General features: G+C 42.7%; 2 protein-coding genes across 3 annotated transcripts; one reads left to right on the top strand and one right to left on the bottom strand.

The window, feature by feature from the left end:
* Nucleotides 1–173: 173 nt before the first annotated feature.
* tm9sf5 (transmembrane 9 superfamily protein member 5) lies at nucleotides 174–8,213 on the top strand. 2 transcript variants are annotated; one of them, XM_076739093.1, is made up of 18 exons: nucleotides 187–476; nucleotides 1,105–1,172; nucleotides 1,284–1,377; nucleotides 1,505–1,632; nucleotides 1,766–1,895; nucleotides 2,210–2,337; nucleotides 2,449–2,563; nucleotides 2,702–2,781; nucleotides 2,873–2,978; nucleotides 3,500–3,550; nucleotides 3,923–4,055; nucleotides 4,343–4,462; nucleotides 4,558–4,615; nucleotides 4,741–4,900; nucleotides 4,985–5,136; nucleotides 5,230–5,341; nucleotides 5,676–5,847; nucleotides 7,554–8,213. In XM_076739093.1, exons 1-18 carry the CDS (start codon nucleotides 339–341, stop codon nucleotides 7,619–7,621), a joined length of 2,013 nt encoding a protein of 670 aa, XP_076595208.1. In that variant the 5' UTR covers nucleotides 187–338; the 3' UTR covers nucleotides 7,622–8,213. The 2 variants fall into 2 exon arrangements, with proteins under 2 accessions (XP_076595209.1, XP_076595208.1); XM_076739094.1 differs by lacking the exon at nucleotides 3,500–3,550 and having other exon boundaries at nucleotides 174–476.
* A 1,203-nt stretch (nucleotides 8,214–9,416) lies between these two features.
* gpr101 (G protein-coupled receptor 101) lies at nucleotides 9,417–13,573 on the bottom strand. The gene has a single exon (XM_076739881.1). The coding sequence runs from the start codon at nucleotides 12,729–12,731 to the stop codon at nucleotides 11,364–11,366; it is 1,368 nt and encodes a 455-aa protein (XP_076595996.1). The 5' UTR covers nucleotides 12,732–13,573; the 3' UTR covers nucleotides 9,417–11,363.
* Nucleotides 13,574–14,042: the final 469 nt, after the last annotated feature.

Raw genomic sequence — 14,042 nt, 5'->3', positions numbered from 1 at the left:
TCGGATTTATACTAAATTATCCTACAAAAAATATCATTAGTATATCGATATGACATATAAATGTAGAAATCCCACATACTAAACAAATCACTTATGACACGCGTTTATTTCGAAGGTAGAATTATGTGACTTCCGGTGCTAATCTTATGACTTCCGCATAGCTTGACAGAGCCGGACGTCACCGATGCTGGTTGCGCCAGACAGATCAGCTTAGCCGCTGGGTACTGAAAGATCTAGCTAACAGTGCACAGCTAGCAAACATTCCCTTTCCTTGTAAGAAGGAACACGCTGCTTTGACACAAGTATACGAATCTTCGAAGATCGTTGTCCGCGTTAAAATGAAGAGGCGGACACACTTTGGTTTTCTGCTGGTTTATTCCCTAGTCTCGTATTTCTGTTCGTGCTCGGCGTTTTACCTTCCGGGTTTAGCCCCAGTGAGTTTTTGTGAAGACCGCAAAGGTGGTGATGATTGCCAGGTATGGTGAATTCACGAGACTCATAATTTTTATGCACGCTAATATACTGAATTTCCCGCTGTAGTTGAAATAGGCAAACCGTACTCCTTTCAGTTTGTCACCTTCCTCAGTCTTGCTAGCTAGCCTGCCTTCTTCAGAAGAAGGCCCCGGCTATTACCTGGAACCGGAGCGCTGGCATAACGTTGATATTTTGATGAACTGTTAAATGTTTTGTTGGCATTCGTTGTCATTGCCAGATTAATATTTTTACTTACTGAGATGTTCGGTTTTTTACAGCCTGATATAGACTGTTAGCACATTACACCGATTCAAATATTGAATTATGACAGAGAATAGTTATGAATGTTACCTAAACCTTGACCCGCAACTACTCTGTCCCTGCAAAGACCCGTTAGGTTTGGACTGTCTACGACGTTGAAATCTAGCAAGTCATTCACCCTTTTTAGAGATTAGATCCAATATAATGATCCATCACAAATTAGTCTTTGGTTGCGACTGAGCAGTATTGAGGTCAGTATGAATAGACCTGAAACAGTGGCAGCCTGTCAGCTATTGGCCTGTTAACAGCTTTGTTTCAGTAAAACAAATATAGCAATAAAGACTAAGTAGTGTTTTTGCTTCTTTACAGACGGTGATCGAGCTGTTTGTCAATCGCCTGGACTCAGTGGAGTCAGTCCTGCCTTATGAGTATGATGTGTAAGTATCATTTAGTTTCTTCTGGACGCATTTTGTGCAAAGTCTGGTTTTATGCTCTCCAGCTCACTATCATGTTCTCATTGTTTGTGGCCATCTGTGAAATTGTTAAAGGTTCGACTTTTGCAAAGATGCAAAGGAAAAGAGGCCTTCTGAGAACCTTGGACAGGTGCTGTTCGGTGAACGAATTGAGTCTTCACCCTACAAGGTGAGCGGTAACCAGAAAATCTATGCCTGATTGGCATTTATGGTATTGCTTATTTTAGATTCCCTATAAATTTCCTATTTGTGATGTTTTCCATTGATGCAATGTGACTCTCATCTGCTGTCCACAGTTCAACTTCAAACAGGATGTTAAATGCAAGGCAGTGTGCACAAAATCCTACAAGAAAGACACCAAGGACGATGTAACCAAGCTTGATTTTCTTAAGATGGGAATGCAACTGAACTACCAGCACCACTGGTCAGTAAAATACACACTGTGCTTTACTGTAGTTTCATACGTGTGTCTGTTTTTGAAGTGTAGAGGTTTTGTTTGAAAGATGGAAAACAGAGGTAAAGTAAAACTGTTGTTGAGGTAAACAATTATTTTTCAGGATCATTGACAACATGCCGGTGACTTGGTGCTATGATGTGGAAGACGGTCAGAAGTACTGCAACCCGGGCTTCCCTATTGGCTGCCTTGTTACCACAGATGGCAGAGCTAAAGATGCTTGTGTTATCAATGTGAGTTGTGATTTCTGCTACCATGGACTGTTGAACTTGTCAGGGGTGTCCCTCAAAGATATGTAGGGTTTGTACAACATCTCGAATGTTTGGAAAATGCTTAATTTTAATTGTTATGAACCGCTACTTTCAAGAAATGTGCTTGAATTTCAACATAATCTGTTGTTTCATTAACACAATCACTGGTTAGAACAAAAAAACCTCTTTCAGTATTTGAAATGAAAAGATCCCGTCATCATATTTTCTTTGTTGTCTCTCGATCATTATCATGGTCAAAACATGCAATCAACATTCAATAAGATTTTTCTTTTCAGTCCGAGTTCAACAAGAAGAACACATTTTACGTCTTCAACCATGTGGACATCAGGATCACTTACCACAGTGGAGCATCAGAAGGATGGAGAGGGGCTCGGCTGGTGGCCGCCACTCTGGAGCCAAAGAGGTAATGATGGATGTGATGCCACCGCATTTTGAGTTTGATCTAATCAACCTCACTAACACCAGATTAATTAATAATCTGACATGAAGGATTTGTGTGTTTTGTGCACCACAGTATCAAGAACACAGATGAGAAAAACCCAAGTTGTGAAGGAGGCAGCCCAATGGAGGTCCCCGGGGAGTTTGATAATGATGTGTCGATAGTTTACACCTACTCGGTCACGTTTGAGGTGGGCCCCGAACTCTTGCATTATATGACTTATTATATGTAACTAATATATAACAATTTCTATGTACCTATAAGAATGAGGACGAAGAGCATTTTCATGTGATTTTTTTTCCTGTAATAACTGTGCTTCCTTTTACAGGAAAACAATTCCATCAAATGGGCCTCTAGGTGGGACTACATCCTGGTCTCCATGCCTCACACCAACATCCAGTGGTTTAGGTATGAAGATATTTTTCACTCTCTGCCTAAAACTCTCTGAGTCTCGATGCTCGTTAGTTGATGCTATGTTATGTCTCATGTGTTTGTCCAGCATCATGAACTCCTTGGTCATTGTCCTCTTCCTGTCTGGCATGGTTGCCATGATCATGCTGAGAACCCTGCACAAGGACATTGCCAGATACAACCAGGTGGACCAGGTAAAGGCATTGTTGAGCTGTGCCTCAGCTGGAGATGATCCAGATGTGTATACAAAGCACAAGGATACAAGTGAAGATTCCTTGAAAATGCAGAAAATAGATTCTAGCCATAAGAGTACAGATCTCATCAGTCCTTTCTTGTGTTGCCACCATGCAAGTGAACAATTTGAAGTAGCTGGTACCTCATTGGTGAAAAGTTAATCTTTCCAAACCAGCAGCTTCATGGGAACTTTGAAGAGAGCAGCCTTGTTCGTAGCTACTCTAACTGACCATACATTATTGAGGTTATTGGGGTGTAAAATGTCACCTAATGCCTGTGGTTGTACATTTGTCTTATCCTGCCATATGCACAAGATTTTAACTGAAACATCTAACTCAGAAATATTGGAGGTTTTCACTTGGCAGTAACCTAGCTGTATCACAGTTACTTGGCTAATGCTTTGATTCTGCATTCTGAAACTGCACCCAGCATACTGTGTGCACCATCCCCAAAATTATAAATATTTTGTCACACTTCACAGGCAGACTTGATAAAGCTTCCATCGACCATGGGGAAAGCCTCTATACCCTATGTAAGCTTATGACAAGCAGTTTTGAACGAAACCCCCTTTTTTTTTTTTTGGTTATTAAATCAGGTCTTTGGGTGTGTGATTGTGGCAAGCAGGCACATTAAAACAGAATGTAAAATGTGGTGTGGATATTTTTTTTAATGTGCCAGTTTCCAGAAGTTTCTTATAGTTTGGAAATGACTGAGGCCTTTTTCACACTATATTTTACAGTTTTGGTTCAACCACGGTTTCACAGCCTTCACCTTGTTTTGCTTTGCTAGCAGAGGTCATATTCACTGCTTGGTGGCTGGTTTTCCTTTAACATTATCATTTGCAAATATTAAGCACTTGAGTGATTGTGACTGTTGCTGTATTGCTGTCTGCCTCCCCTCCCAGGAGGACGCACAGGAGGAGTCGGGATGGAAGCAGGTGCACGGGGATGTTTTCCGTCCCCCCAGGAAAGGCATGTTGTTGTCTGTGTTCCTCGGGCAGGGCACCCAGATCTTCATCATGACCTTCATCACACTCTGTAAGGACTGTTTTACATTAGGCTGTAATATATGTAAAAGTTTCATTCTTGATAATCTCTTTCAGTAGTTTCTCTTCTCGTTGGTGTTAACCAAAACACAGATATTCAATTCAAATCAGCCTCTGAAATATAGTGAACTACATTATCAAGACACCTGACACGGCATATCCATCGCCAAGCCACTTTTAGGTTTTCCAGTTTGAAGTTGAGTGACAGCGGATAGAAGCTTTAAAATCAGTGTGCTGTATGTCTAAATGAGTGCCCTGATCACTCTGTGTCCCCGGTAGTCCTGGCCTGTCTGGGTTTCCTGTCCCCGGCCAACAGAGGAGCTCTGATGACGTGTGCTGTGGTCCTCTGGGTTCTGCTGGGCACGCCTGCTGGCTATGTGTCTGCACGCCTTTACAAAAGTAAGAGTCCAGTTTGTAGCAAAGCTTCATGAAAGTCCGTGTGACAGTCGCTTTATTATCATGATATCTTCATCCAATTCTGCTTCTGTTCTCAGCTTTCGGAGGTGAAAAGTGGAAGACGAACGTCTTGCTGACAGCACTCTTGTGCCCGGGGTAAGTTCACTCCATGCATTCGCTCAGCTGTTCTGGAGTGACATGTTGCCTCGCACACTGCGTTTATCCTTCTCACATTTATTATTTTGCTCTGTCACTGTCCTTTTCGTACCTCCCCTCCCTAGTATCGTGTTTGCAGACTTCTTCCTGATGAACCTGATCCTTTGGGTGGAGGGCTCTTCAGCAGCAATCCCCTTTGGCACTCTGGTGGCTATATTGGCTCTGTGGTTTGGAATCTCCGTGCCCCTCACCTTCATTGGCGCCTACTTTGGATTCAAGAAGGCTGTGAGTACTTTATTAATTTGTCAAGCTTGAAATGATTGATTGAGACTTTGTAATCATTGCTTCTCTCTCTCCGTTCCTGCGCAGGCAATTGAGCAACCAGTGAGAACAAACCAGATCCCCCGTCAAATACCCGAGCAGTCGTTCTTCACAAAGCCTATTCCTGGTATAGTCATGGGCGGTATCCTGCCCTTTGGCTGCATCTTCATCCAGCTTTTCTTCATCCTCAACAGCATTTGGTAAGAAGACAGGAATGCTGTCTGTTCAGATTGGCCTGTAATTCCTGTTTTGAACCATCTACACTCTGCCCCATGTCTCTGTCTGTCTTTCAGGTCTCATCAGATGTACTACATGTTCGGATTCCTCTTCCTGGTTTTCATTATTCTACTCATCACCTGCTCTGAGGCTACAATTCTGCTCTGCTACTTCCACCTATGTGCTGAGGTACCAGGATGTTTAGGGATATTTTGTCTCATTTGTCAGACTCGAGTCTGATCACTTCAACTTGAAAATGAATTCACTGTTAATAGCATGCGCTGCTTTATAATTGTCATCGTGTTGATGCTCGTGCACTAGATCTTGTTCCTGAATATATTAATTGCTCCCTTTTTTTTCATCATACAGCCCTGACTACATGTTATGCTAATATGATTTATGTAGGTTAATTGAGCCAACATCAGTATAGCTTTTTATTTCTGCATATTCCGTCTGCTCTAGATTTCAGCTGACATATCTTAATTAATGGATCCTAACATCCTCTTTTGAAATGTGTGTCCAGGACTATCACTGGTGGTGGCGTTCCTTCCTGACCAGCGGCTTCACGGCCGTCTATCTGTTCATCTACGCTGTGCATTACTTCTTCTCAAAGCTGCAAATAATTGGAGCCGCCAGCACCATCCTCTACTTTGGATACACTATGATTATGGTCCTCATCTTCTTCCTCTTCACAGGTGAGGCTTTGAGTCAAGTGACGTGTGAGCTCTTTAAGCATCTAGAATGAGATGACTGGTGAAAAAGCTCCAATACGTTACCGTCAGTCAGGCAGAAAAGGGTGTGGAGGTGTGAATAGCATTGTTTGCTTTGCTCAGTGTTTGTAGTACCACCCAACATCTGTTCAACTATACGGTGAAGATTCAGGATCTCCATGAATTACACACCAGGAAGTAGTCCACACTATTACATCATTACATATTTTGTTCTTGTAATTTAGGTAAAAGAGCCAAGCCTATGTTTTTTTATTTTTATACTGGCAGCACAGAAGAACTGTGTCAAATGCAGTAATACAGCATTTGTTTGGGCTCCCATTTAACTGTCCTTTTTGTTTAAAATTTAATGAAAATCAGCAAGACTGTGAGAAATGAGACTGGAATGTTCACAGTCCCTCTTGGTCAGATCTAGTTGTGCAGACTTATTTGGGTCAACTTTACTGTCTGTGGTTTGCAGTTTCTCAAGCCAGAGCTCGTTTTATCAGGGAGTTCCTTTTTTTTGTTCTTTTTTTTCTGTAGATCAAACGATAGAGGCTCAACATTCGCTCGCTGCTGTGGATGATAATAAGTCTAAATGTAGGCAGGGCTCCTGACCTTTGCTGTTGAGACAATTTCTCTGTGCTTTGCACTTAAAATCAAGCTGTGCGACTACGGCTGTGGAGATCGATACACCAAACATGTGAGCACAAAGCTGGGATGAGCAGAGCATTGTTGGCGCTTTTGTCTCCATGTTAAAAGAGACAAAGATTGATACATGTTGACATGGAAACAGCACTCTCTTGCCCTGTCCAGCTCTCTTGCACACCCACTCAGATGCGACGAGGGGTGTGTAAGTCTCAGTATGAGGATAATACACAGGACTAGATAACAGCCTAGTTTTTATGTCGCCCAGAGATATTCTGCTCACCACGATGTCAGCTGATGACATTTTTTTTCCTCTGGTGTTGCACTGTCATTAGGCTCGATAAGTTAGCCTGCAGCCCTGCTTGTCACTGCAGCACTGCCTGACACTATCTTCAGACAGAGCTGTAAGTAGCGAGGGGACGAGATGTCAAAAGATTACCGCCAAGAAATAATCCAAGGATTCAAGGAAAAGATGATCAGTTTCCCTCCTTGCTTCCAGTTTTGATCTAAATAATCCTAATCTCTCTCATTCTCCATTTTTAAGTTTTTTATTTTCCTGTCTGTCTTCTTCACCTCATCCCAACTTTGATCACAACTTAATTCGGGATTGGGCTGCGTAGCCCCCATTGAGCAGTCAGATAGGACTTTTATACCCACATGAATTGATCCAGGATTTTGACCGTAATCTGGCTTCTCAACACTGGGCCAGGATATTCTCCCTCTCCCCCTCTCTCCGATGAAACGCTGGTGCTGGAGTTTTTGCTGTCATTGCAGTTCCAACCCTGTCAAAAGTTATTTTCAACCTTTTAGTGGATGGAAGTTTTTACCGCAACAAATGTGTTTTGCGCTCCTGAAGTACATTCATTTCAAGCCCTCTTGGCCTTTTGTTAATTTTCTGCTTTATACACATTTATTCCAAGCAGATTTCCAAAGGCAGAAAGTCCCACTTGAATGTTTTAATTTTGTCAATGTGTTTGCTTGATTTTGTTGTTATTTTTGATGAAACATTGATCAAATCATTCCTGTATTTTGTCTTTTGCCCTAAGGTACAATTGGCTTCTTCGCCTGCTTCTGGTTTGTAAATAAGATCTACAGTGTGGTCAAGGTGGACTAGAGGACTGATGGAAAGACTGACTCCTTGCTGCCGCAGTACTGGCCTCCTCACTGCTGGCTGTGTGATAAAGAGGTCCGAACGGACCTGAACTGAAACCATCACTTATCATAGAAAAGACCCGAAGAGCAGAGCCCGTCCTCTTTTGTGCTTTAAACTTATGTTGCTGTTGTTTTCTTTTTAAAAATATATATAATTTTGTGTTCACTGTTGACCGGTAATATTTCGAGTGGCTTCTTGAAAATCAGTGTGGGTTCCAATGATCTAGCTGTCAGTGAGCGGTTTGTTTTGGTGGGTTAACAGGAAACGCTGAAATGTTTTTATTTTTAATTTTCTAAAGAAAGTAAAATGTTCTGTATTTTGCTTTTCTATTCCCTTATGGCTAAATGTTTTGTTTTTTCAATACCTGTAATGATGGAAAAAATGTGTGTACATATACTGTATAGAGAGAGCGAGTGAGAGAATGCTACTTAAAGATTGTCACCATTACGGAACCTTCTGGAGTTTTTTTTTCTTTTTTCACGGTAAAGACGGGGCTATAAATCCTTAAATATCAGCCTGTATTGTACTATATAAAACACTGACATTACTACAATACATGTCCATTCTTTTGTATTTGATGGCTTATGGATATTTAAGTTTGCATAGAAACAAACGGTACACTTGGTTAAGAAGCACATCTGCATCATATAGGAATATGCTACAGCTATGGGATGTTTCACATGAAGGATGATCTCACAGTGACATGCCTGATCTGTTTGGCCACAGCTGAGATTCTTTCCCAGTTATCAGGTGGGGTACTTACCTAATTATCGCAGTCCCTGAATTTACTGATCAAGAACACATGAACCGTTGAGATGCACCCTTTTAGATATTAATAAGTGGTTTGCTGAAGTCTAACTAAATAAATCACTGCTGCCTTTTCCTTCGAGCAGTGTGGATCATCACCTGAGGTGATAACGTTTTTACAAATAAATGCAATTAATTCAAAGTGAAGGCCGCATGGTTTTTTTCTCTGAGCCACAAGAACGCTGACATAAATGTTTTGCTCACGACTGACCATGTTTCTTACTGTTTGTGTTCGGACAGAAGGTGACGGGATTCGGCTCCGATCCATACGTTTTCTCAGCTGAAACCAAAACCGTGTGCATGCCTAGAGGAGACGGCGCTGTAAGGACGATATACAACAATTACAAGTAATCTCTGAGTCTCAGTGATTTAATGCAAATGCAGTGTAGCGCGCTGGTCATGGCCCCATCTGATTCTCCCTCTTTGGTCACAATCATCCACATATTGCACACAGCAGTCTTTGCATGTGTGTGGGGGATCTAGTTATTTAAGGTCAGGAAGAAGCTTTACCACCTTTTAGCTGAATGTTCATTAATCATAACTTACACTTTTCATACTGAATTTTTAAAAATGCTGAACTTCACTACACATGCATAGAAAGCTCTAATGAGGAACCTTTGTTCTTGTTTAATTTCTGGCAAGTAGAGTGCACAGTCATGCTTTTTTTTTTTTTTTTTTTGTTAAAGCTGAATATTCAAAACTGTTCTCAGGTCTGATTTAGATCTCATTCGTGCATTTCTTAAGTCTCATTTTGATTTCTGGAATTTCCTTCTCTCTTGCCTCACTCAAATCCCCTGGTTATACAGAAAGAGCTGACTACACGAACTTCCCAGCAGTTATTTAAAGATCCTGCTCATTAAATATAAAGCCAGGCCAGTTGGTTGATGGGGTCAAGGAAGAACGCTGACACGCACACTTGCTGTGTTTTGAATATAACATTGGACACGCATCACAGTTAATTCACTTTTATTAAACAACGGACAACTTCTGGTGTTAAAGAAAACAGAAATAATAGAAAAGCACGATAGAAATCACAAAAATGTGTCGTTTTAAAGCACTTTAAAACATTACGCTCTCTTATTTGATGATACATTTCATTACATACTGCACTGTACCCCTTTGTCTTTTACAGAGCAACACCACAAACTTATTATGCAAGTTTGATTGTCTTTATAACACTGTATGGATTTCTCCAGTGACCCTTTGAATACACCAAGGCTCAAATCCACGCCAGGTCCAGTCTGGTCCCATAAGTTGTGAAATGTTTCCCAGAAAATTACCACAATCTAATAATAATAATAATAATGACAGTTATAACTACAACACACGGGGAGCACCCTGGCTCAATTCTGCTAAATCGTTTTTTTTTTCTGTTTCCCCAAACGTTACAAAAACATGACGAAATGGGGACTAGACACACTTTTCAAATAAAGCACATAATGATGTGATACACTCATGACATCCTGTGGCAACACATCATAAATAGGTTGCCTTTCTTTTAGATGAGTCATTGCAAGCATAAAACACTTACATAAGTACTCATCCTCACCGTGGCTTTAAACAAACATCTCTCTCTATTACAAATACTGTATCAGGAGGTATCTTTACAAATCTACATGTATTCAGTGGACTATAAGAAATCTCTTACATAAGATCCTGCGGCATGCAGCCTACGTTAAAAAACTGGTGCAAGGGGTCCACTGGATTTTTTTTATTTTTTTTTTTTTTATCATACCCTGCTCTCTATGCACTGTATTTTTTCAACAAAAACACTGTGCTTCCTCAAAGAAAGGCTGATACTACAAAGGCAGCAAATACTGAGTCCAAATATACAGTGTCACACAGTAAGACGCAAAATTTCTACCTCGATTGAGCAAAGAAACAAAGAGGCTAAGACAATGTGGCCATCACATCAGAGAGAGGGAGTCACCAACTCTTACATGCTCTGTCACTGGAAAGCACTATAAACCACTATTCTACTCATTTACTCAAAAGCCTTTGAGTCTAAGAACAGCTACTGTGACAGGGATGTAAACGCATATATGTTCACTCGCTCACTGCACATTTTTCCACAATCATAACCTGAGTGATGAGTTACAGGAGCGAAGCGTGCTTGCACTAACACGAGGACAGAGCATCCTGTGCCCTCAGGCAGGATCAGAGAGTCCAAACCCACAAAAAGCTTAAAGGAGAGATTGGTTCTGCAGATGCTGCAGATCAATACCTTATCAGTGACATCTATGGTTCATAATTAGAGCAAAGGGATCAGAACACCAACAACTTTAATACACCATAATTTATATCTTAGATTTGGTTAGAAAAAGACCCAGAGGCATTTATAATAGACCTGCGGCGGGTAAAGATGTAAAATACAGATTAAAAGTACTTTCTGTTTTTACTTTAGCTGTAATCTTTTAAAAATTTAGATACACAATAATAATCAAATACCAATTTTATGTAACAGTTGCTGGTTGAATTGCATACATCTGAAATAGTAATCATAGACAAAACAGCTGCACGCACTCTGATTTATCAGACACATGTGCTCTTACAACGGCATTTACGTATAAAACAACACGTTTCTCATGATTTAATCAGGTGAGACTAAAGGTATAGCCATTGTTTAGATTTCTCAGTATATAACACATTCAATGTGCAACAATGGACCATGTCAATCTTCAAAGAGATATATTTGATCTTAAGTTAATCATTTAATCAAGCTGATAACAAATTTGTTAATGATTAAGTTGGTAATACAACTGTTCCTAATGCCAGCAACATCTGAATGAATAACCCTGTTGTCAAGAAGTCATATTAGCTCATGTGTGAACACACTGTGTGACAGGCTCTTCAAGTAACTGCAAATATGGTCTGTCCGATGAATCCTCAAGGCAGTTTATGTGCTTTGTTTGCTGTGGACTGTGAGCTCCCTCTCGGAGCTGACGCTGGTGGATGTGGTCTCTTTACGGCTGTCCCTCGACTTCCTCTCACAAGTGGGAGAGGAGGAGGTTGTGCACTCTTCCCACGTCCGCAGAGGGAAGACTCGAGCAGTCAGGCTGGGCAGGTGAGAGTGGGCACCGAAACGTCCCTCTGTAGTTGTGAAGCAGCTCTCCACGGCGGAGCTCTGGCTGGGACGGCCCTGTTTGCAGAACAGCCCGTAGAGCAATGCTAGGAATTCCTTCCTCACACTACGGTGCATGTAACCGTATATGTACGGGTGGAGGCAACACTGCAAAAAGAAAAGCACGAGGGCAAGGGAGGACAACCAGGGGGGTACAGCTGCTCTGGCACTCATAGATATAGTATTTAGTATGCTGTAAGGCCCCATGCTGAGAATATATGACGCCATGATCACAAAGACGACACGAGCTGCTTTGCAGTGGTAGTGGAAGCGTCTGTGCCTAACTCGAACAGGGTACCCCCTGGCTGAGTAGGGGCCTTCAGGTGAACTGGCCTGCTGGGGCTGGGGCTGGGGCTGGGGCTGGGGCTGAGGCTGAGGCTGCCGTTGTGGACTGCTAGGTCCCTGGAAGTCCTGCGGGCAGGGCTGGGAGTAGGATTGTGTCTGTATAGGGTGCACAAGTGCGTTTTGCCTCCGAGCTGCTCTGAACACCATCCAGTAACATCCCAGCATGATGAGCACAGGGAGCCAGAAGGAAAAAGTGGACACCACAGCAGAGTAGGACAGGCTGGAGGACCACACCACTGAGCACACGTTGTGATGGCGGTCAAAGTCAATGGCCCCCCAGCCATAGAGGGGTGGTGTGCTCTGCAGGAAACTGAGCACCCAGGTACAGATGATCAGGTTGGTGCCCAGGTGAGGGGTCATACGGGTGGGATAGGACAAAGGGTGGATGATGGCCAAGTAGCGATCCACAGAGACAACTATAATGGTGTTGACTCCAGCAAATGCAAAAAGGTGCATGAGCACCACCAGAGCCTGGCACAATCGGGCATCCAGGGGCCACACGCCTGGCACGGTGGCTGCAATGGCAAAGGGCATGACTAATATGGTCTGGAGCAAGTCCGCCAAGAGGAGGTTGAGGACGAAGCGGTTGGCCACGTGAAGGAGCTGAGGCTTCCTCTGGAACACCAGCAGAACCACCACATTCCCAAACAACGACACACACACAATGAGAGATATGAGCACCATCTTGGCCACGCTGTTAGCGGTGGAGGACCAGACCAGGTCTTGACTGGAGAAACCAGGCTCCCAGGGAACACTGGTAAAATTTGTGCCCACGCCGGGCGCCTGAGAGCTTGGCATTGTTCATCCAGCAGCAGGGCCAGTGAGAGCATGTGTGGCCTCACACCCAGCAGAGCTTTGACATAAAATCAGGTCAGTCCCATCATCATCATCATCATCAGCAGCAGCAGCAGCAGCAGCAGAACCATGGGAGAGAAAACCAGCTCAGGAGGTGTTTGCTTTTCAGGATGTCGCCACAAATGAGCTGCTGTCGCTCAATCAGTGCATTTCAAAATTCAACATGCATCTCACCCAGCACGGCACACCATCCATTACATGTGAAAACAGTCCAGTGCGCTCATCCTTGAGCAGCCTGTAATGCTGGAGGTGATCAACACTGATTCACTGATTTATTAATCCCTGAACGTTTCACCCGCCTCGCAGGCCTTATATTCCTCCTGCAGCCCACATCTGCAGGACGGAAAATGGAATTTGTCTGGCGACAGTAATTGCCGCCGCTCAAGCACCGACTGACAATGTCCAGACAGCGGCAGATATCGCTTGCTGCTAATCTATAAATGATGTATAATACCTTGAAATCGGTCAGTGACGCGATGTTTTGCTGGAAGGATGCTCACTCTCCTGCGCTCGCTTTTCGTCGTTTTACTCCCATTTCAGCCCTCAGCTCCAGTCAATGGCAGCGAGCTTTCACGGCTCAGCTAACATACGCTGCGTGTCTTCACCCAGCGGGGGTCTCTCATCCAGACGAGCGTATCTCTCCTCTGCTGCTCTTTTCGGATTTCATGGCAGATCAAACATTTATTATTTTATCAGCTCTGATTCATCCCGAACAGTCTTAGGCTCCTTACGGTCGGGTCTTGTCTCCGAAGTGTCACAGGGGAAAAAAAAATAATAAAACAACCAAGGACACCTGCACTGTAATCTCCCCCCACAGACACACACACACCGCTGGAGCCTGTCACCGACCCCCTCCCATCCGTTTTCCCCTTTTTTTGTTGTGGATGTGCAACACGATCCTCTCTGACACTTTCTGTACATGGTGCAATAAGATACAAATGTCATCCTCATTTATTATTTCCTTTACTGGATATTTGATGAAGAAAAAAAAAAAAAACACCATATATCATAATTATTTGTTCCTTTCAGTAATATGTAACCACAGTTCTGTTTATATGGATCATTAGGCAATCAATTAAGAAGAAGAAATAGTTCTAATTTAGTCTTTTGCTTCCCAGAATAAAAATACAGATTTTCCACTTGGCCATAGCCGACAGCATCTCAGCCAGCCCTCCAGATCTCCTTAGTAACAACAAGTGATTCAATCAAATGGCTGTTTATGTGATCTTCACATAATAACAAGGCTGTCACAGA

The sequence above is a fragment of the Chaetodon auriga genome, chromosome 9 (assembly GCF_051107435.1).
Source record: "Chaetodon auriga isolate fChaAug3 chromosome 9, fChaAug3.hap1, whole genome shotgun sequence".
NCBI lineage: Eukaryota > Metazoa > Chordata > Actinopteri > Chaetodontiformes > Chaetodontidae > Chaetodon > Chaetodon auriga.
This window is presented reverse-complemented; position numbering and strand designations above follow the sequence as displayed.